Genomic DNA, 23,411 nt, shown 5'->3' with positions numbered 1-23,411 from the left:
AGAGCAGGCAATAAGAAATGGAAAACAGGTATGGATATAAGGAATCTTGTAAACCCATCCATGCCAATCATATGTTACATGATGACTCCAAACAGCAACATTTCGTTTTCTATTGACGAAGTATTATGCATTGTACTCATTTGATGAGGTTTGCTTTGTCTAGGTTAGATATTAGTGAAGTACCCGTCAGATCGTATTTCAGAACCTCGTGCGTCTTTACTAGTCATCTGTGTGCATGGTCTGTGTTTTTGCGTTTGTGAAGTTTATTGCGTTTTTTGCGAAGTTTTTGGATCCTGCGTTTATAACTACTCAAGCGTACAGAGAGGACAATCGTTTGACGATTTTGAGCATTAGCATATTATAATAAAGATATTTAATTGGAAATCAACACGAAGTCCAGTGCTCTTGATCAGTGCTTCGACATCCTTAATTTGTAATTCGGAACTTGCGGTAATCAAGCCTGGAGTCCGTTATAATTTCCTATATTACCATTTTGAAAGTAAAATTACCTTCTTTGGCATTTATAAAACCCAATCCCGCCATGGTCAGCAGTTTAACGATTCCTGATTCTCGCTCCATCACTCCTGCGCCACTGATTGGTCCCCAGTTTATCGCCAGACCTGGAAGACCCAGCACATGTCTCCGGTAGTGAGCCAGAGAATCTTGGAAGGCATTGCAGGAAGAGTATGATGATTGGCCCATGTTGCCAACGATTGAGGCCATGGATGAAAACATCACGAAAAAATCTAGATCCATTGATAAGCTCATTTGGTGTAGCAGAAACGAGCCTGTAATTGAATTAAAGGGGCATGAGACATTGCATTACGAAAACGCAATAATATCATTAGGTATATTGTTAATAACAGTTATGATTAAAATAGTGATAATATACATCTACAATAGCTAACCTTTAATCTTAGGACCCATGACCTCGCTAAAGCTCTCAAACGTCAGATCTTTGATGAATTCGTCTCTCAGGACCATAGCTGTGTGAACGATTCCCGCCACATTTGGAAGAGAGTTAAGCTGTTCCTCTAGTGAAGCCATTTGGTCTGGGTTTGATATGTCAACCTATAATAGAGATCAAGAAGTTGAGAATGCTGTTTAACTCTTTGTTTTCAATCAGACGATCAATAGAGGCAATAGCTTTCATCTCTTGGCTAATAAGTATGCAGTCATTCAATGAGAGAAAATAATTTTCATTGCTTACTTCCTCTCTTACACACATACTAGGTCAATCTCAAAAAGATTTTCCTATGACACAGTGCAAACGCAAAGTAAGACAACTTTGCGTTCTGCCGTCACAGTCTTTGACCTATACAAGAGCATGAAGTACAATAACTTACCCGAAAGGTATGAATCTTCGCGCCAGTCCTACTCTCAAGCTGTCGTATCTCTTGTAATTTGGCATCAGAAGGCTTAGAGCGACCAATAACTGCTACGGACTTCGCTCCATTTTCTGCCATCCAAGAAGCTACTTCGAATCCGAAACCTCTCATCCCTCCTGCTATTAAGTACGTTCTGTTTCTCTTCAGGCCACACACATCTAAACCACGTGGAAGTACTGGAATGCCCTGAAGAGCATCTTCTTCAAATGATCCAAATGAATAGATAAGAATTGGTGGAAACGACTCGAACTGTGGTCTACGATTCTGCTGGTATATTGAAGCATTTACAACTTTGATTGAAGAACCCAGGTCCAAGGAAGTAATTTCCATCGCCTGAAGCTTTTCGAGTGTTTCTTGGCTTTCTAGTATTTTCATACTTTCAGAGCTGAGTTTCCTGTAGACTAAAGGAGTGAGGAAAAACTCTGCAACGTCGTCCCTCTCATATTTAATGTTTGTATTTCCAGGAAATACTACATCTCCATGAAAACAGCTGCTAAAAATTGCGACGTGTCCTCCACTTCTGATGCACCGACTACTTTTTAGAAGAGCATTTGAAGAAGGTGGATAGAAGAAAACTACTCCGTCAAATGGCTCAGTGGAATCATCATTGAGACAATAGGAGCTCTGGGAAATCACACTATCGGCCCCCAACTTGAGGAGAGTGGCCCTGGCAGACACCTCGCAAATATCGGACACGGTACAGAATACTTTGAAACCCAATGCTTTTGCAAGCACAACAGCTGCAAGCCCAGGGCCACGGTTGGCTTCATGTATCAGGATCTTCTCATTTTCTTTTCTCCGTTCCACTGTCTGAAGGGCCTTGAAAGCTATAGCCAGGCAAGGAGGAAGGCATGTAGCTTGTTCCGTTGTAAATGACGTTGGTTTAGGAAATACGTTATTGGCTTGGATGTACATGGAATGGGAAATTCGTCCTGAGGGAGCGACTCCACACACTTCATCTCCAACTTTGAAATTGTGTTTGTTCTCCTCAGGTGGATATGTTACTTTCCCAAACACAAACACACAATCGTTTGGTTTGGTTATGTCACACAGGTTTTCAGATGGTATCCAGCAATGCAGCACCTCCAATGTGAGTTCGGACGGTGAAGGTCGAGAGATACTCTGGTCACGCAGGCAGAGTTTTCCGGTTGGAGGCATTGTTGATATGCAAAGCGAATTCCTGTCTTCTAATTTCTTTTTGGTGGCTTTTACGGTTTTCCTGTCAAGCACGTCTGCCCTGAAAAGGCGATTAACGAAACGTTTACCATCTCTGAAAGCCACCTCATTTTCATTGTTGCCACAGATAATTTCATGAGCCAGCAAATCTACTTCATACACGTTCATCCTGTTGGAGAGGTCAACAGTTGAGACCCTGATATTTACTTCCTCTAGGTTGGCCGTTCTTCGAAGACCCCAAACTGTGGAACTCCAGGGGATTGATCTTGCGTCAGTAGACTTGTGACAGGAATCCAAAGTCTGAGTGGACTCAGTAACGAGGAATAAACGTGAATCGAAACAATCTTTTTCCAGAAGGAGCTGTAGTAAAAAAACGCTGCTGCTGAAAGCAAGTTGCTCAGCTTGACCTATGACTTCGAAGCTATCTGGTAAAAGAGTTGTTTCTATAGGCCACAAATTGACGATTCTCAGGGTGGACGAATTGCCTGGTAGAATGTTCGAGAACTCAGCCTTTATTGATTCCTCTGTTTCTTTGTTGTAGAATCTCTCACTTGGCGGGTCAATTGTGATGACGTTGACGTTTTCTTTCTCAAGTCTTGTGACTAGGGAATCTGAAAAGCTGGAGGAATCTTTAAGGACGATGCAAGTTAAGATTTGGGCATTTCCGAGTTGTCCTTCTAGGCTATCTTCTTTCCACTTTACTTCATAGGCAAGTTCGGAGAAAGCAAGTTGACGTGGTGAGCTTGTTAACTCTGCGATGCGAAACTCAGACATGGTTAGCAAGACTTTTCCAGATGGACTTAGAAGCCTGACGTCAAATTTTCCAAACTCATTGCCTTTCGCGGTGACGTGACAATACATTTGGTTGGTGGAGGGGACCCCACTTAGTGTGACGCTTTTAAAGCCTACCGGGACAATTGATTTGTCATCCATTGAGGACGTTCCCAGTGGAACAAAGCAGGACTGAAGACAAGCATCTAGAATTGAAGGATGGATAACAAACCTTTCACTGTCTGATTGAATATCTGATGATTCACTAATATCTAGCAAACAAAGTCCTTCGTTGTTACTTTGCCATATCTGTTTGATAATGGAAAAGTTGGGCCCATATTTGAAACCAAAATTCTCGGTTATCTGTCTGAATCGCTCCATTGGCATTTTTTCCTTGTGATCCATCAAGGCAGTTACAGCTGAGGAAATTCCATCGGGAGCTGTGAAGAGCAACAGAAAGCCCTTGGTATAAAAATTTGATAGAAATGCACCGTGGATCAGTAACGGAGGTCTACCTAAAACACAGTTTACGCCGTCATTGGGCCTCGGGCTTTCCCTATGGAAGGGTTGATTTCATTAGATAAATGTCCTTCCACTTTTAGCTTTCAATCCTCGTGACACTGTTCACGAAAATAAATGTTCAGATGAAAGGTCCAGCTAAACTGAGGATTTTTCGGGACGCGGTGTATAAGCAACGGCTAAGCTTTGTTTCAATAACTAGCTCCATGTGTTTGACATTCAAAATCATTGCGACAAAATCATAACTGGCCTGACATTTCTGTGACCGCTTCTTTTCCCTGATGTTTGACTAATGATAAATGGGAAAATGTGCAACTTAACCATGAATCTTTTATATTTCATTTGTCACATTAAAACTGTTGACGATGGAAATAAAAATACTACATTTTATGTTGTCAAACAACAACAAACATATGAAACATATGTGTGAACTGCGGTTATGAGACGTATATGAGCACGATCCTTCGCAGTAAAGCACTATTTGAGCAATAGTGAAAATCAGACCTGAAAAAAATTTCAGGCCTGTACGGGATTCGAACCACTGACCTCTGCGATACTAGTGCAGCGCTCTACCAATTGAGCTAACAAGCCAACTGGGAGCAGGGGCCTGCTCCCAGTTGGCTTGTTAGCTCAATTGGTAGAGCGCTGCACTAGTATCGCAGAGGTCAGTGGTTCGAATCCCGTACAGGCCTGAAATTTTTTTCAGGTCTGATTTTCACTATTGCTCAAATAGTGCTTTACTGCGAAGGATCGTGCTCATATACGTCTCATAACCGCAGTTCACACATATGTTTCATATGTTTGTTGTTGTTTGATTTATCATCTACGGGTTTATATCGAATTAATTTGATGGCCTGCTCCCAGTTGGCTTGTTAGCTCAATTGGTAGAGCGCTGCACTAGTATCGCAGAGGTCAGTGGTTCGAATCCCGTACAGGCCTGAAATTTTTTTCAGGTCTGATTTTCACTATTGCTCAAATAGTGCTTTACTGCGAAGGATCGTGCTCATATACATTTTATGTTGTATTGCAGATATTGTTCCTTTCATCCGTCAGTTTTCTCAAGGATAATGCGACAAAAAACAAACTCCTCTTTAGTCTTTAAAAATTTTCCTACTTCAAATAAAGCAGAGACTAATAATACCTTCATACTCGAAATTGTCTTGTCTGTGTATCAGATCGATTGAGGTCATTCCACTACTTAAGTTGATTTCAGACTGATCATCTTGAACACTTGTGATGTGGAACTTAGCTTCGTTTACTCTGTCGCTCTTCATAAGACGCAACCTCAATGATCGAACCTACAACATAAGAGTGATATTTAAGTGACGATACACTTGCATTGAGTTCACATAGCATTTTACGAGATGGAAAATTTCAACGAGGGGTGATTACCAAGTATAAGTTTTGACGTACTGTTTAAGTCTATATTTATGCCTTTCCACATCAGAAATATAACAAAAAATTTCTCTTTTTTCATGTGAAAACCTAGTGAACATTACGGATGACAGCTATTATATATGCAAAGTTGTAAAAGCACTCCATTTCTTTTTCATAAAAATCCCTACTCTCTTCGATCGTTTTCTTGAGGCAGGACTATTTCTTTTCACACAAGCTAAAGTCGTCTAAAACAAATCGCACGTCACCGTATAATTACATTATCAATCCTTTTACGCTTTCATTATATGCAAATACCTGTGTGTCGGGCAAAGTAAGGAGACTAGAGAGCTTCACATCACGTAATTCTAGACCCGAAACACCTACGAACTTGTCCTTCAGCATGGCAAAGGCCATCTCCAGGTAAGCAGCTCCTGGCATCACCGTACCTCCCTGAATGAGGGCATGGTCTTTCAGAATCGAAAAGCGATGGAGGTCTATCTCAGTTTCCCAGCAAAACAGGCCCGAATAAGGGTCGGTCATTTTCACTTGGCCTAGATATGGATGTGCCGGCTTCTTTGCGATGTTCTCAGTGCTTAGAGGAGGAATAATCTCCTGGGGTGGGTGTTCCCTATACCAGAAGTTTTTTTCCTGCCATGGATAGCTAATCGAGCGCACAAACTTAGCAGATGGATTTTCTTGCACGCACTTCCAGTCTATGGGGAATCCCTGTGTGTACAACTTACACACAGTCGTCTGCATGAAACTCTTATGTTGATCTGGGACAGGTACTCTCTTTCGGGGAAGAGTTGTCACGACAACTGGCATTTCTTCTTCTATAAGACCTTCTTGGAGAGCAATCTGTTTGACGTAGTGGGCAAGAATAGGCTGCGTACTGATCTCAATTATCTGTTTGTGGCCATCTTTCAAAAGGTGCTTAATTGCGGAATAAAACTCGACTGGGCAGCGTATGTTTTGCCACCAGTAGTCTTTGTCAAACTTTTCACCAGAGAGAAGATCACCTCTTACAGTTGAGTAAATTGGGATCTTGGATAATTGAGGTTTAAAGTTGAGACGTTTCATGGCCGCCTGGAAGGGCTTCTTTATGATTTCCATATGCGAGCTATGGAATGCACGCTTTGTTCCAAGAACCCGCCAAAATGCACCTTTCAATTCATTCTTTACATGCTCCCCTAGAGCTTCAATGGATTGGGAATCACCTGATACTGTAACGCTTGTCCCGTCATTGACTGCAGCGACGTCAAGTGTGGCGCTCAACCTTAATTCCATCAGTAACGACCTAGCATTTTCCTCGGACAATCCCAGGGCAGCCATACCACCACTATTTGGGCAGTTTTCTTGTAAAGTAGAGCGAATAAATATTAGTTCCACGGCTTCTTTGACGGTTATAATCCCAGCAATACAGGCTGCTGCAAACTCTCCCAGACTGTGGCCGATGACAGCAGAGGGGAAAATTCTCCAAGACATCAGTAAACGTGCGGTTGCATACTGGACAGCAAACGTTGCAGGCTGGGCGATGCGGCTCTCCGAAACTCTTGATTTATCTTCAGCTGGAGCTAAGAGCTCGTCCATGAGTGACCAACTCACCCCCAAGGCTTTAACTTCATTGTTCACCGTCAGAATGGCCTCTCTAAAAACTCTTTCTGTTTCAATTAATTGTCTTCCCATGGCATACCATTGTGAACCCTGTCCACCGAACATGTAAACTATTTTTGAGTCACTGGAGTCTACCTCACCATACATTACTGCCTTATTCCATCCTGGGGAGTCGTCAGCATAGTCTGCTAAAGACTTGGAGGCTTCAGCAGTCGAACTAAAGGCAACTGCTAGGCGGTGGGGACACTGACTGCGGCGTTCATTTAAAGAGTAGCACAAGTCAGGAACCAGATTTTCATCTCTGTCGTTCGTATGATCCCTAAGCCATTCAGAATAGTGGCGTGCCATTTTTTGCAGAGCTTCCTTCGACCGTGCTGAGAGAGTGAGAACATGGTTTAAATGCTTGATGCTGTTTCTTTCCAGGCTGTTGATTAAGGTGACTTCACGAAGAATAGCATGCACATTTGATCCGCCATAGCCAAATGAGTTTACCGCCCCCGTTCGTGGTTTTCCTATTTCTGTGCACCAAGGCTCACTAGTTTGTTGAAGAACAAGGCCCTTCTCTTCCAATTTCAGCTTGGGATTCAGAACATGCACATTAACAGTTGGAACTAGCCTCTTGTTCTTTATCATGAGAGCAACTTTTATTAGCCCAGCAAGACCAGAGGTTGATTCGGTGTGATTGAGGTTTGATTTTACAGATCCAACTCTTAGCTTTCGTTTGAGATTTCCAGTTCCTCTAGTGTAAGTATCAGCTATGGAGGTGACCTCCACTACATCTCCAATTGCAGTGCCAGTGCCATGAGCTTCGAAGTAGTCCACATCCTCTGGAGCCAGTCCTGACTGTTCTAGTACCATTCTTGACAATTGCGCTTGAATCTTCGCGCTTGGCGCAGTCATCGGCACAGCATTTTGCCCATCATTGTTCATACCACAAGCAAGGATTTCACAATATTGATCATCTTTATCACTCACGGCTGCATTTGAAAGTTTCAAAATAACTGCTGCAAAACCTTCCCCTCGTCCATAACCGTCACCAGAGGCATCAAAACTTTTGCAACGTCCGTCAGGTGCTAGGAGGCCGGCCATACTCGATACCATCTGCATAGCGTGGTTGAGGACAACATTTGGTGCACAAACGATCGCTACATCACAATCTCCATTATGAAGGTTATCGCAGGCTAGTTTAAGGGCAGTTAATGAAGACGAGCATGCAGTGTCAACAGCAACACTTGGTCCTGTTAGGTTTAAGCAGAAAGATACTCTGTTGGCAATAATTGATGCAGTTATACCTGTCGATGAAAACTGGTCAATATTTCTATAGTTTGATGAGTCTGTTATAAGCGAACTATATTCGAGATTCATTACACCGACGAAGACTCCAGTTTTACACCGCTGAAGGTCTTCCAGGAGCATTCCAGCATCTTCAATAGCCTCGTACACCACTTGAAGAAGTATCCTTTGCTGAGGATCCATTCCACGAGCCTCTTGATTTGAAATACCAAAGAATTTGTTATCAAAGTTCTGTATTTCCTCCAGGTAAGAGCCCCTCACAGCACAAAGGCGTCCACTGACAAAGCGTTTGGGGTGATAGAGTTTAGCGAATGCATTATACTCTTCCGTTCTGTTTCGAGGAAATGCATCAATCGAACTTTTTCCTTGCTCTAGCAAAATCCAAAATTGATCCTTATTGCTTGCTCCAGGAAATCTGCAACCGATACCAACGATGGAAATGCCAGGTCGTTTACAGTTGTTTTGCTTTGCACGATCGTCAAGTGAATGCAAGGATATACCATCTACTTTGCTTCTTTTTTCAGGCAGGACATTATAGCTATTCTGATAAATTACGTCATCCAGGAAATGGAGAAATAGGACTATGAGTGGTGGCAAAATAATGAAGGCGTGCATCAGTCCCAGGACCAAGACCACGGGGACAACTTGTAGAAAAATCTCCGATAGACCTGGATAAATGAACCCCAATGACACAGATCCAGATCCTGCAATAAGGACTGAAACTAACACAGGATACCAAATGGAGCTGAAAGATTCAATCATTCGATCTCGTATGGCTTGTTTTTCTGAGAATACAAACGCATGGGCTAATTGAAAATTGAAACCCAAAGACAGAACAACGGTGACCATGAGTACAATAAATGAGATTTGATTGAGAAAAATCGTCCAAAGAGCCATGAGGGCGGCAGTTTCTAGCAAGAGAACGCCGAATGTTATAGCCAGGAGGAAACCAATTCTGGAACTTGTACTCGAGAGCGTAGAAATGATGTATGTCAGGGCAATTGAAATGCTAAGTATAAGGATAGTGTCTTTCTCTAACAAAAACATGTCATCAAGATCCAGAAATTTCTCTGAGTATGCGATGAGATTTAGGGAGGACTGCGTTGCCAAATCTTCTCTCAGTTTCTCAAGAACTCTTCTGTCCTTACGATATCGATCATGCAGCTCTATCTGTAGATGAACACGGGATGCCAAAATTCGAGGGTTGAGTATTTCATTTCTCAAAACCAAATCCTGACGAAAATAAGTGCCGTGGACTTCATCAAGGAAAGCTTCTAAACAGCTGTAGAAATCAAAATCCGAGCAGTTCCTATGTTGAGTCTTCGCCCATTGGTGTAAGGCTGTCATCCAGCATTGAGGTATCCCTTCACTGTAAGAGGCCTCTCCTAGCATTTTACACGTGCTAGTAATTTCCGTTTGTAAGCTATTCTTGGAGTACTCCACTTCATCAGGAACAACGATGCTTATGTCAGTTTCTTTGCCAAAAAACTGTCTTTGTTCTTCTGCAAATTTCTTTGAATTGTGATTTTGGTGGAGTGAATCGATGCTTTTCGTTCTTTCGAAAGGGTGTAAAGCGCATCCGACACACATAATAACGATACCAGCAGTTATGGCAAGCGCTAGAACTTTACCACCTTTTGACGTCAATTTCTTGGCCAGTTGTTTTGCAAAATTTTGCAGCCTTTGTGCGGATTTCTTTCGGAAGTCTCCATGGTATGGCAACGTTGACCTCGTACTTCGGCACCACAAACATGACGTTTTTAGTTCCTTCACTCTACTTTCAAAGCATATTAATAAAGTTACTGTTCCTATGAACGAGGCAATTGAGAAAACTATAAACGCTATAGCAGTCATCACGAAGGAACTGGAAATGACATCAAAGGAGGATTTGATTGCGACTATCAGTATGGAGGCTCCACATAATGCCGAAGATGCAGAGAGAAAACCTGTTCTTGTTACACAGCTACTGACGCGATGTTCAAGTGATGGCACACGATGTCGCTCCCACTCTCTTAGGATGAGAACTACATCTGAAGTTGCTTTCCCAAATAGCAGAAAGGGAATAAACAACGAGGACGGGAAAAATGTGGTGTATGTCATAGAAATGATGCCTGCTGTGCAAATTAGGGGCAAGATAATACCCGAAATCATCAGGATTACCGTTGCCAGGCAGCTCAGAGTGTCAGAAGAAAGATATATGACAGTGAGGACAAGAGTTGCCAATATCACAGTCGACAAGAACAATGGTAGAAGTTGCGGATTGAGTATGTCTTTCAAGGTTTCATCTCTTGTGTTTGCAGTTTTGAAGGTAATTGAAGCGCATTTTAGGCTCTTTTTCAAGGACAAGAGGACACTCGCAAACGTTGCTTCAAAAGTTAAGACTCTCTGATCTTTAACATCACTGGTTGTCTTCTTGACATAGTAAATGATTCTCAGAGCGTCTGCCTCAGCACTTAACGAGGCTGTGTTTGATTTAAACCTTAGGTTACTAAAAATCTGTTCGGACGAAGAATTAAACGTTTGTCCAGTGGATAGAACTGTGGTGGGGTGTTTCAGCTCACGGTGGAGAATGGACAAAAAGTCGCTTAGGTTTTCAAAGCGACCACCAGTTAGTTCAAAAGGACTACTGATAACACACTCTTGATTGGGAATGTTTCCCCCTTTGCTAGAAGGGATTTGCTTGAAACACAATTCTTTGTAACCAATGATGTTCACTACGGCCCGGTGCAGAAGAACTGCATCGTCTAAACAAACTGCACTCAAAATATTCTGACCGCGTGAAGGGGTTATGATAACCTGCTCTTGACGCGCATCCAGAACTGGAAAGAATCGTGCTGAACGACGTAGATCTTGCCTGGATTGGCTGTCGGCGGCAGTAAAACGATCCAAAGAGTCGTGTCCGATACGGAGGCGAATAAATCCCATGCAACTTCCAAAAGCTAGTATGAGCCATACTAGGAATATAACTGTCGCTCTTCGCGCAAGAAAAAATCCAAAATTTTCCAACGCTTTCTCGTAGGAGGCGAGGACACGATAAGAGATGGTTTTTCTTCCTTTGATTATCGCTCCCCAGCCCCAGCCTTGTTTTCCAGATTTCACGTTACTGTCGAGAGGAATATGGATATAAAGCATGGTGATCTCACGATTTTTTATCAAAAGCAAAACCCCTAACCACTGCTATGTGAGCTTGAGACTTAAACATAAAGGAGTGATTGATTGAATAGGTGATTTCCCCTGTGACGAACAATTATGACCCAATAATGAGTCACTTTTACCGTTTTCAGTTAAAATGTGGCTTTATATTAGCTACGTAACACCATGTATATCTCCCTGCAATCTTTGTTAATCTTCGTATTCTGGATTTGTCATTTTTTAGAGGCACTATAGGTCGATTTTTTAGTTTCGAACCTATTTTGTGTCATTGACTTGCGAGTTGATTGATTTGGTGACTAACAGTGACAGTTCATCAATGCTGAATATATCATGGTTATCAAGATCGTATGGGAAATTATAGAGAAAAGACACATAAGCAGTATTAGCTAAGACCAGAGAAACTACAGCAGCTTCGTGTATGGTTTGCATTTCTTTATCAAAGATTCAGAGCCATTTTGTCACAAATAACTTTCACAATCGGGATAACTACTGCCTAGCCTTGAAAAGATAAACTGGTAACTTCGTCATATTACTTAACGAGGCTTGCATCTTGATATGAAATTTGTTGTAGTTTACAAGAGTTTCAACTAAATATGTTGTTGACTGCATTTCTTTACAATAAAGATATTTTAGCCACATTTTCTTCAACATTAATTTTATCAATTGTTTTTGACCGTTTGATCATCCGTTAACGTTTTCCATCTTGTTTGGAATTTACGGGATTTAATAACTTTCCTCTTCATGTGCACTTCTTTCGTTAGTTGTTCTCTGGCTCAGCAACGATGAAAAAAGTAGGCATCCAGGGGATGCATGACTGAGGTCAATATCATAAAAATCTGATAGAAATCATTTTAAGATAGAGTGCAAACATAAAGATATAATTACGTAAACGAAGTTTTTTTGTCTATTGGTTTTTTTCGGGGAAAAAAATGTAGGAACATTGCACCGACAAACAATTCAAAGAGCAATTTGGATTTACTCCCAGTCAATGTGCAGAACCCAGTAGATTCAATTCAAAAATGGAGGGGTTTGGGTGTGTTTCTAGTGTAGGGTTTTATTCCTCTGGATGGAGGGGTTTATAATCATATAACAAACTTCATTGTTTACATTTTGCTTTATGAGCATATAGTATGGCATAAATTGAACTCCAAGCTTTAACACATTATTGACACCTGAACCGCCGATGCTGCGCGATGGACTCGCTTTCTCCTCTCCCTCCACTACAAAGCACGATTTTGTCCGTAAATTTCCTCCTGACCAATTACGACTTTCTGGGACTCAAAATGAAAAGTAAAAATACAAGAGAATACTCTGCTTGGAAAAAGTTCGAAATCAAGCTCTCAAAAGCGACAAGTTAAGCTTTCGAGTCGATGATGCTACGATTGTCTGAACTTTCAAACTTCAAGTGAGGCCTGAAGTTGAGGCATGAAGTCAAGTAAAACCATCCAAGCAGGATGAGTTCTACTGCATGGGTTTCGTTTATGTAAGAAATTCGCACGTTTAAGGCTTGTAACAGTAAATCAAGAATTATTTTGAATAAGGCTTTCGATCCGAAATATTTCTCGGTCACTCTCGTTTTCTTCTCATTCTTAGATTCCATGTGACATGAGATCTCGTCACACACGGACAAATTTATTCAGGTTGAAATCCGATCTGCCTACCTGTTTACACACGTGCGATTTTTAATCCTTGCCCGTTCTCTGGAACCTTCGACTATTACAGGGGAACACGAAAAATGATCGACAAGTTATCGTCTTTGTTTGGTCGGACACGAATGAAAATCAGTAGAACATTGGGTTCCATTGCTCACTAACAAACACCCAGTAGAGAGTGGGCTTGCTCATTTAAAACCTTTGATTCTTGTCCCATCGTGATAGCCCCGCACCCATGTAAGCGTTATTTACGTCAATTTTTCAGGGTCCGATGGAAATGTTTATCCACACTCCCGGAGCGCTATTGTTGCGCAACGAAGTGGCTGCAATTGATCTCCAATCACAGGAATACTGAGATGACATGAGTCTAACGGTAAAAAGTTTGAAAGAGCTTTGGGCAAAGGAGTTTCTTCCTAACATACGAGAAGAGATCCGCAAGGAAGTCGATTCGCTCAAAGCTGGCCTTAAAGACCTCCGAAAACGATTTGAAGAAATTGAAAAGTCCCAAGACTTCATTTCAAAAAAATACGATACAGTGATATCAACCATCAAGGGCATAAAAGAACACAATGACAGTGTAAAGAGCAATATTAGACTGATAAAAGAAGACATTGGGAAGCTTGGAAACGATTATCTTAATGTTGAGATCCAGTTGGATGAGCTTGAGCAGTACGCACGAAGAGATTGCCTCGAAATAACTGGTATTCCGATTGTACCAAATGATAACCCAGCGTTGCTGGTAAAAGAAATGTCTGAGATTATGGGAGTGAACCTCAGCCCAAACGATATATCGATCGCTCACCGTTTGCCGCCAACGCAGAAAGTGAAAGATCGACTAATCGTATACTTCACTCAAGAGAGAAAAGAGACGAAATGTACAGCAACAGGAAAAGATTAAAATCTAAGCGGACTGAAGACCTTCCGTCGGTGGTCTGCAAGCCGGAATCTGTGGCTGTAAGTCATAAAGCACTAATACATGTGAATGAAAGCCTGACGCCGTACAGAAAGCGACTACTGGGCAGAATTTTACAATTCAAGCGCGACCGTAACTACAAGTTTATCTGGACTGCTAACGGTAGAATAATGCTGAAGAAAACGGAGAGCTCAATTACGAAATGCTTTGTGAGACACGACGAATTCGAAGAATTCCTCGATCACCTTGATTAACTGTAGCTCAATTTGACGACCTCTATAAATGTGTACTATTATGGATCTAGACATGGCTAATCACCAAGAAAACGTAAGTAGTTCTTTACCATTTTATGGGTTAACTGATAGAGAATTTTATGCTATGGCTAGTAGCTGGCGGATGGGCGCCATGATGATCTTGACTTCTACGATCTCCTCCCTAATCCAAATAACTTCGACGAATGCGACCCAGATTTAATGTTAAATACCCCTTGCTCAGAATATTATTCAGTTCGCAGTTTTAATAAAATGCTAGCTAAAACAGACGCCAAATATTTTTCAGTTCTTCACTGCAATATCAGAAGTCTTTCTAAAAACCTAAATTTATTGGAAGAACTCTTTAATACCAAAGTGGATATTCTTGGAATTACAGAAACCAAACTGGGTGAGAATTCTGTTAGTAATGTAAATATCAACGGCTTTATTTTATTCCACACAGACTCTCCAACAAAGGCGGGTGGAGCCGCTCTGTATATCGCTAATAATTTTAAAGTAGTACCAAGGTCTGATATTAAATTTGATATAACACTAGTTGAATCACGCTGGGCAGAAATTGATGCTGGCAAAGGTAAAAAGAAGATTATAATAGGCTGTATCCACAAGCATCCTACTTATGATCTAGAACAGTTTTGCAACCAACTAAATGATGTAATCAAATCAATTAATTCCAATAGGCATGAAATTTACATCTTTGGAGATATGAATATAAATTTCCTGAAATTTAATGAACACGTCCAAACTGAAGAATTCTTAGATATGCTCTATGCCAACAACATCTTACCAATCATTACTAAGCCTACCAGGCTTACTGATCATACAGCAACACTCATTGACTATATATATACGAATTGTTTTAAAAATCTTACAGCAGGAATCCTGACAGTTGATTTAACAGATCATCTCCCCATTTTCTGCATAGTTAAAACCTAGCCCACACGGAACAATGATAACAAAATATATTTCCTAGACTATTCTAAATTTAAGAAAGACCTATACTTGGATGATATAAATCAGATTGCTTGGCATGAAATCCTTAATCCCCAAAAGAATTTAAATGAGAAGCTAAGGGAGACAATTAATATCCTGAATGAAATTGTTGACAAACATGCACCTATCAGGCTGGCTAGCCAAAGCAAACAAAAGCAACTTAATAAGCCGTGACTCACCAATGCTATTTTAAAATCAGTAAAAAGGAAACAAAAAATGTACCGTACACATTACTCAATGACTCCCAAAAAAAGGGGAATATAAACATTATGCAGCTATTCTTTCACATCTTAAGAATAAAAGTAAGACAGACTATTATAGCACGCAATTCTCAAAGTACAATGATAATCTTAAACAAACTTGGAAACTTATCGGTACTCTTGTTAAAAGGAAAACTAGAAGTCAAACTTTCCCTACAAAAATTGCTCATAATAACAAGACTTATTCATAAGAAAAGGACATTGCTGAATTATTCAATAATTTCTTTGTCAACATTGGGCCAACTTTAGCGCAGAAAATTAAACCTGATCATACAGACCCTTTGCAAAACATAGAATCTACACCATCAAACAGCTTCTACCTTGCTCCAGTAACCATAGCACAAGTGTTTACATTGTTTGCTGGGCTAAAAGAAAATAAAGCATCACTCACTGTTCCTAATAAGCTTATCAAACTTGCAGCTGAACAGCTCTCTGCACCCTTCACTGAGATCTACAATGAGTCAATATCATCAGGGGAGTTTCCTGAAGCCTTTAAGATATCAAAAGTAACCCAAATATTTAAAGCGGTAGTGTATCTGAGTTAGGTAATTATAGACCAATAGCAGCTATTTCTCCCTTCAGTAAAGTACTGGAAAGACTAGTATATGACCAGCTTGTGTCCTATTTAGAAAAAGAATGTCTACTTTTTAACTATCAATTTGGCTTTCGAAAGAGATATTCCACGGAATATGCAATTCTCGAAACTGTAGAGAATTTGAAGTCAGCAATTGACAGTCAACATATTACACGTGGTATATTCTTAGACTTTTCTAAGGCCTTTGACACAATTAACCATCATATTCTCTTAGGAAAATTATACAAATATGGGATCCGAGGAGTCCCCCATGCATGGTTTTTTAGCTATATAACTAATAAGCAATAAGTCAAAGTTGGTAATACAGAATCTAGCCTGAAAACTATTACATGTGGTGTACCCCAAGGCTCCACACTAGGTCCGTTGCTGTTTCTGTAGTATATTAATGATTTGCCTAGGTCTTCAAAGAAATTAACTTTTAGGAGTTTTGCAGATGATAAATATGTTTTATTCTTCAAAAGACCCTGAGCAGCTCCAATCAGTTATTGATGAAGAACTTAGAAAGGACTTAAAATACTGTGCAGCAAATATGCTGTCAATTAATTTCAAGAAGACTAATTATATGATTATTACTTCACTAAAAAGAGAACAAATATCAGAATAACAGCTTGCAATATAGAACAAAAATCTCAGATAAAATATTTGGGGGTTTTTATTGATGAACATTTAAAATGGGATGCTCAGCTCCAGCACATAAACAATAAAATAACAAAAAACGTCGGAATTCTATTTAAGCTTAGACATTATTTACCTGTGAGCACACTCAAACAACTGTAACTATACTCTCATATATCCATATCTAACATATGGATTGATGTGTTGGGGGAACTGCATACCAAACCAGGTTAAATACAATCAAAATAAGTCAAAACAACGGTATCCACAGCATCTTCTTGGCTAGCAAAAGAGAAAGTTCTACACTATATTTCACACTATTAGTAATCTTAAGATTAGAGAATATTTTCAAATTAAAAATTGGCTCTCTTGTGCATAAAATTCAATATAAAAAAAGAATATACCTCCAGTCCTCTATGATCTAGCCCAACCGGCTTCAGCTGTCTATAATTACTCTACTAAGCATGCCACTAATCAAAACTTGTACAGACCATTCTCTAGAACCAATTATGGTCTAGCAAGATTTAGTGTGGTGGCATCACAGATCTGGCAAACGATACCTATTAAAATAAAGTGTCTCCCTGCCAAAAGCTTTAAAAAAGAATACAAAATCTTCCTACTGGGCAGGCAGACATCTTGAACAACTTTAACCTATCATAGAGCTCTATTTTACTATTTTAACTATTTAGTATATGTGCTATCTCCTTACGTGTATTTAACTTTCACCCCTCCGTAACTGCTCTGTGGTAGTGGCCAACTCGAACGCTTGGCTCCTTTGGCTACTACACGCTCTTTCCACTGCTTTGTGTAAATTTATGTACAGTTAGAACTCTCTTCTTTTTTTTTTCTACTTTTTCTCTTTCTCGTTGTTGTATTTTTAGTAGAATAAGTGTGAATAAAGAATGAATGAATGAATGAATGAATGAATGAAAAGTCCAAAAGATCTAGGCGCAAGATACAGTTGTCATCAATCGATAGCGATACTAGGATTCATGTGTTAGCTGGTAAAGCTTTAGCCAAGTTTTAGCATTACAATAGCAATGTCACCAGGGGAGGACGTTTTAGAAACAAACTAATTCTTGAGCGTTTCAAGATGTTTTTCGACAGTGCTTAAATAATCAACAAACTAGGGGAGTCTGACAGAAATGCTTTTGAGAAAAATTGCCTCGCAGGATTTACGACCAACTCACTTTAGATCTGCTGGAGTATTTTCTTCGCATTCAAAATCCCTCCATTCTTGGGCAAGTCTCATCATAATACTTAACAAAATGAGGATTTTCTCTTCAACTTATCGTAAAATATCAGTTTTCTCGTGGCCTATTAACTGCCCAGTTTCTTGCTGACATGCCTTTTAATTTGCCGTGACAGCGCAATTTTGAAAATTTAAGATTTAAGTTACCAAGAAGATATTTGTTGTAAAAAGATCTTTTTTAAAAACCTCTGATTTGTAAGCTTGAATCTAAGCAAAAGGCTGATCGAACGAATGACATAAATATCTTTGATAATGTACATTCCTTACATAAAATTGTACCCAAATGTGCTAAAAACTGTTTTCTCGAACCTCTCTCTTTGATGCAATTATGGAGCATCCGATCTACTCAGTTCATCAGTCTATTAAATTAAAGTTAAAGATCAATTTAGAAAATCGGGCAGCATTTTGTTTCATCAACAGTACATGCTGAAGACAAAACCGCACTCACGTGTTATTACTTTCAATTGACAATCAGCCGACAAAATTGTGCGAAAGTGGAAACTGAGGTTTAGCTGACGAAAGGTTGGCTGGATTCAGATGATAATTTACATTATTGTATGAACTGCGGCGTTTTATATGGATTATTAACCCTGATAAAAGGTGTAACAGCACACATGTAAAATTACCACAATTTTTTTTTATGCATTTGATATCCACAATCAGCTACAGACATGTCACTCGCCTTTTGTGCCACTTTGTAAGGTTGATGAAGGAATAGCATGGCATTCAATATTCCCAGCCTCACTAGGTCGTTTGTCGAGAGTTTCTCGGATTATGGCTGAAACAACAGCGTTAAAGATTCACATCGCTTAATGACAGTGTGATTCAAAATTTAACTGGAAGCGGTCGACTTTCCTCATTAGTAAAGGCCTACTGTAGATTTTGAATTTCATGTCTACACACACCATTGTGTATTCTCCAGGGAAAGGACAAGTTAATTATTTCATTTGCCAAGATTGATAAAAATAATTATTTTCTTGTGGTCACTTCATCTCAGGCATTATGTTCTTTGTGCACCATTGAACAATGATATTTGATGCGAGTGAAGGTGGGCAAAAATGTGACTGAGGTCGAAAATTCTACTCGAAGTTTCATGCATATATGGGCAGAAAAGGATGCAATAAGTAGCCAGTTCTGCCTCAGACGACTGGACCAGTTTCAGTCTCTACATTTTCTTGGTTAAGGAGGGGATCTTGGTGGGATAGGTAGCTATGTTGCGTTTTTCCTTGACTTTTGTGCTGCATCTCGTTAGATAAAATCCTTTGTGGCATGACTTTATCTCCAGGGGTCAGCTATAAAAATTATTTCTGTTGTTGTGGTTTCTTCTTCAATGGACCTTTTTCGTCTTTTGCAGACCAAATCTAGTGACTCGGAAAGTGTATAATCGTATCGAGTGTTATGTTACCTTGGATTATCCTTGAGGTGCAGATGATGCAAAGTGATTTTTTAGCGCTGGAAGTTTCGAATTTTGATCAAGAGTTTATCTTGTACCTCTGGCACGCGACAAGCGTTACGAACTGTCTGATACTTACATTTCACTAGTTTACCTTTTTCTACTCATCTAAACTCTGCTGAGAATTTTATTTCTTGCTAAAAGATCCCACATTGTATAGGCCAACATTTTCTTTAACCTACAAGCTTAGTTCTAGTCACTATGGAGGCTTGCATTTCTCAGATGTGAAAATTCTTCCTCTTTAATGAAAGAATCAAGAGAACAACTTGAAGGTGACTTTAATAGCATTTTCAGCTACCTCTTTGGTAAAGATCTCATTGACTGACAACCTTGCTACGTGCTTGAAAAATTCTAAAGCTCGCTCACATATTGTATCTCCATTGTGCCGATATGCATAATTGCAGTTATCACAAGAGACCTTAATTAGGACTAATTAGGGACGACAGATATAAATATAAGTATGACAATACTTGCATAGTAACTTACAGCAAACTTTTAAGACAATAAACAATTTTGTTAAATTTACATGTCTGTCAAAACATCAGTCCGATCCTTAAAACTCGTTTGAAAACTGATTGCATATTGGCAATTTTGCCGTATCAATATGTTATTGGAAAGCAATTTAGGTGTTTTGCAACAATCCGTCTAGAGACATTCAAATGTATTAAAATTTGCTCCCTAGAAACTGAGTAAAAGTAGTAGGGATAAAGCTGGAAAACCTCAATAGGAAAATAACTAACTAGATCAAACAGTTAGGGATGTGATACAAGAATTAAATGACGACTACTTTGGTTTATCCTAGATTTATAAAATACCCAAACTTAGAGAGAATAGGCTTTGTCAAATAAAGAGAGCTTTTAAATCACTGACATTTCAACCAAAACACAAGGGTTGGTGGAAACTAATTAAAAATTGAAGCTAATGAGAAGACCATTACCGGTAGAAAAAAAAATTGAAATAAAGGAAAACCACCAATAATTATGGAATAAACTACAGCATCGAAGAATATATGTATAGTGCATCACAATGACCGAGAGAGATCTTTCTCATTAAAAATTATCCAGAAATAAAGGGAACTTACTCCACAAAACACATTGGGGACTGAAAATATCTCAGTGTAGAGGGTCTTCATTGAGTTAACCGATAGCCGTAAAATGGGTAAATAATTAAACGTTAGACGTAAAAATTGATAAATCTCAAGGGTTGAGTGTAAAATTTGACAAATTTTAACCTTTAGGCGTAAAACATATTTTACCGTAAAAGTTTTTCGTTTTAAGATGTCATTTTGAAATTGTCAACAAATTAAAACAGACTGTTACATCTTGTCTCGTGGCTTACGAGTTTACGACTGTTACACTTTTAATCATGATACCGAGAACAAAGAAAGTTTGCTCAGGTCCCGCAGTCAGATTCCGCAAACCGGAAGTGTCTGCTTGTTGCGCCTGAGACGCATTGAAATTGAGCTGACTATTAATAGGAAATGCTCGTAATTAAGAGCGGTTTGAAAGAACTAGTGGTTAGTTTGTATCGAGCTGGAGAGGAGAAGCTAATCGAAAGGTATAAGGTGAGGATAGAAATCGGAGAGGAACATCGCTCTATACCATCAGTAAAAAAAACATTTTTCTTTGCAAACCAAGAAGTTTAGTATGGGGTCATTTGACCTTAAACCATGCCGCCTGGCTCAAGGTTTGAGACGCAATAATGATGAAAATATTTCACTTACGTTCCGTTCGGTCGGCCTGATTCCTGGTTTTGCTCAACAGCTGCCTCCAGATCGGCCATCGTAGTTTGCAATTGACGAAACGAATACCTTTTTCGAAAATCTTATTTGATCAAAATCGATTGAAAATGTTTTTGCTCCTTCACACAACGAACGTCTGCTCACACTGCACTGGCGAACCATCACGAGGAATCAATTTATATCTTCACAAAGAACTATTTTCCGTTTCAGCAAATCAGAAATCTTGGCTTCAGCGTTTTAGGTAGCATAAGTACAATTTCGATGTCACTTCTTTTCAAAAGGACTTCATCTAGGAAGCTAAAATCGTTTTTACAAATAGTTCGTGTCTTCCGCATGATTTGGAATGGAATGCGGATGAATTCAATTTTAGGACTACATGGAAGCTAAACAACATGGAAGCTAAACATTCGAATAGAATACAAATTAAGGGGTTTATATATGCGGAAGATGTAAGGCTTCCTGAAGACATATTTAAAACTCAACCACTGTAATAACGTGCAAATGCGTGCTCAGAAGGTTCACGTCTAAAGTTTATTAGATGAATAACAAAATTACTCACCTTCGTTCTCAAACTCTCGGCAATTCGTTACTATCTTCCCCAGACGAAGAGACATAGGTTCTTTCAGGCTAATTGATTGTCTTGAGATCAATCATAGTGGTTAGTAAAAGATTCTCCTTCACCCACATGAGCGCTAGTTCAGCCATTGCCCACGTGAGTTCGAAGTCCTCAGAATGACTTTCCCATCGCAGGATATTTGCAGTCACTAAAGATTGAATCCATTCAGCCAGACGAATTACTAAAGACCGAAATATGAGTCTTGTTCCCACCATAGAAGGTGACTACAAAAGTAAAATGATCAGATCTTAAACCTCTAAAAGAAGCCTTAATTCGATCGCCATTAACAAATTCAGAAACATCGTAACCTGACAGAACTGAATAACGTATACGCATGCGCCAGGTTTTGCCGCGGAAACACTTGATTTTGAGTCGTTCGCATGGTTGATTTCCTATTCTGTTGTTTCGAGGCGTCGTTTTCCTTGCCGCTTTTCTTTTACAGAACAACCTCCAAAAATTTGGTACACCCCCTAATAATTTTCAAAAATTAATTTTCTCCTTTAAACCTTTGGAAATAGTAAAATGCCTTCGACGAAAACAGAGTTCCTCGGTTTTAAAGGTCAGCCCTTATTATTTTCCGCTCATTTCGCTAAATTTTAGACCTGAGACATTTAAGCCCGCGTTGTTAACCGCATACCCGTGACGTGGCATATTCAGCTCTGTCCGGTTAACCTAGCAACAGTGCGCAAGGTTTTAATATACCAACGAAAATTCGCTGAAAATGAAAAGACCCATACTTCGGCATTTTCTAGTACCAAGTTTTTTTTTCTCAAGATTTATGTAGCGTGGAAAATGTGTTAGGATTATTGTCTGAAGGAAAGTGTATTTTACTCGTTGTATTTTACTCGTTTGCGCGAGTATTTTACTCGTTGTTTGTATTTTGACTAGCTTTACGGGCTCGTCAAAATACAACGAGTAAATATACTTACCGAAACTACACAACAAAATGTTAATAAAGAGAATTAAGACTTATAATTTATTAATTCAGTTTTTAATTTAATTTAATTTATTCGCCACGGTTCAACAAATACAAACAATAATCTACATTACACAGTTACAAGAAAAGAGAAAAAAAAATAAAGTGGAGTGGTTGGAGAGAGGAGCAGAACTTTCGTCCTAAGTGAGACCTAACCCCTATAACACAATAAAAAAGACACAAAATGGGCTAGAATATGTTTACAAAAAAGCAAGTTAATTTAAGGTATAAAATACTGACATGGAGGAGTGTATGAGACGAGTTTAGAAAAATATAGGTTATTTAATTTAGATTTAAATGTTAAGAGCGAGATTGTACATTTCATGTTGGGTGAAAGAGTATTCCACAGTCCTGCAGTCGTATTAAAAAAGATTTTGTTAAGTAGTTTTGTTTGTGTTTGAAACTTATATCATAGTTGTTCGGATCATAGTTATGACAATAAGTCAAAACAAATTTAACGATTCGTAAGGACTAGTTGAGGATAATTTTTCTGAAGTTTTCAAGAAAAGAAAGAGAAATCAAATTTCATCCTAACATTACTACATGTTGATGTAAATGTACAATAGAAAATGATTTAAGCCTGAACTAGGCTTGTAAATAAATTTTATTGACTACTTGAATTTTTAGTTGGGAGTTCATGCATGTATTTATTTTATATTAGTTGCCTCTAAAATTTCCAATAATTCTTAAACATTCCTGGAAATTCCCAGAATTCCTAAGAATTTCCGGAAAATTTTTAGATTTACAGTCTTTCAGGGAAGTGATTGGTGCTCTGAGTTGGAACT

The 23,411-nt window shown here is 39.2% G+C and overlaps 1 protein-coding gene across 2 annotated transcripts in view; it reads right to left on the bottom strand.

Moving 5' to 3' along the window:
• LOC111328543 (uncharacterized) overlaps window positions 1-21,974 on the bottom strand; it is a 28,212-nt gene extending 6,238 nt beyond the window's left edge. Inside the window, exons 1-6 of one of the 2 annotated variants that reach the window (XM_022933009.2) lie at window positions 21,594-21,974; window positions 5,547-11,241; window positions 4,996-5,152; window positions 1,347-3,775; window positions 909-1,071; window positions 510-788 (exon numbers count right to left, since the gene is read on the bottom strand). In XM_022933009.2, the coding sequence (XP_022788744.2) occupies window positions 510-788; window positions 909-1,071; window positions 1,347-3,775; window positions 4,996-5,152; window positions 5,547-11,063 (8,545 nt within the window). In that variant the 5' untranslated portion in view covers window positions 11,064-11,241; window positions 21,594-21,974. Of the gene's footprint in view, window positions 1-509; window positions 789-908; window positions 1,072-1,346; window positions 3,776-4,995; window positions 5,153-5,546; window positions 11,242-21,016; window positions 21,278-21,593 lie in introns of those variants that run through there. The other variant, XM_088730065.1, reaches the window with a different exon arrangement.
• Between the last annotated feature and the right edge of the window lie 1,437 nt (window positions 21,975-23,411).

This window comes from Stylophora pistillata, chromosome 8 (genome assembly GCF_964205215.1).
Source record: "Stylophora pistillata chromosome 8, jaStyPist1.2, whole genome shotgun sequence".
Classification (NCBI taxonomy): Eukaryota; Metazoa; Cnidaria; class Anthozoa; order Scleractinia; family Pocilloporidae; genus Stylophora; species Stylophora pistillata.
This window is presented reverse-complemented; position numbering and strand designations above follow the sequence as displayed.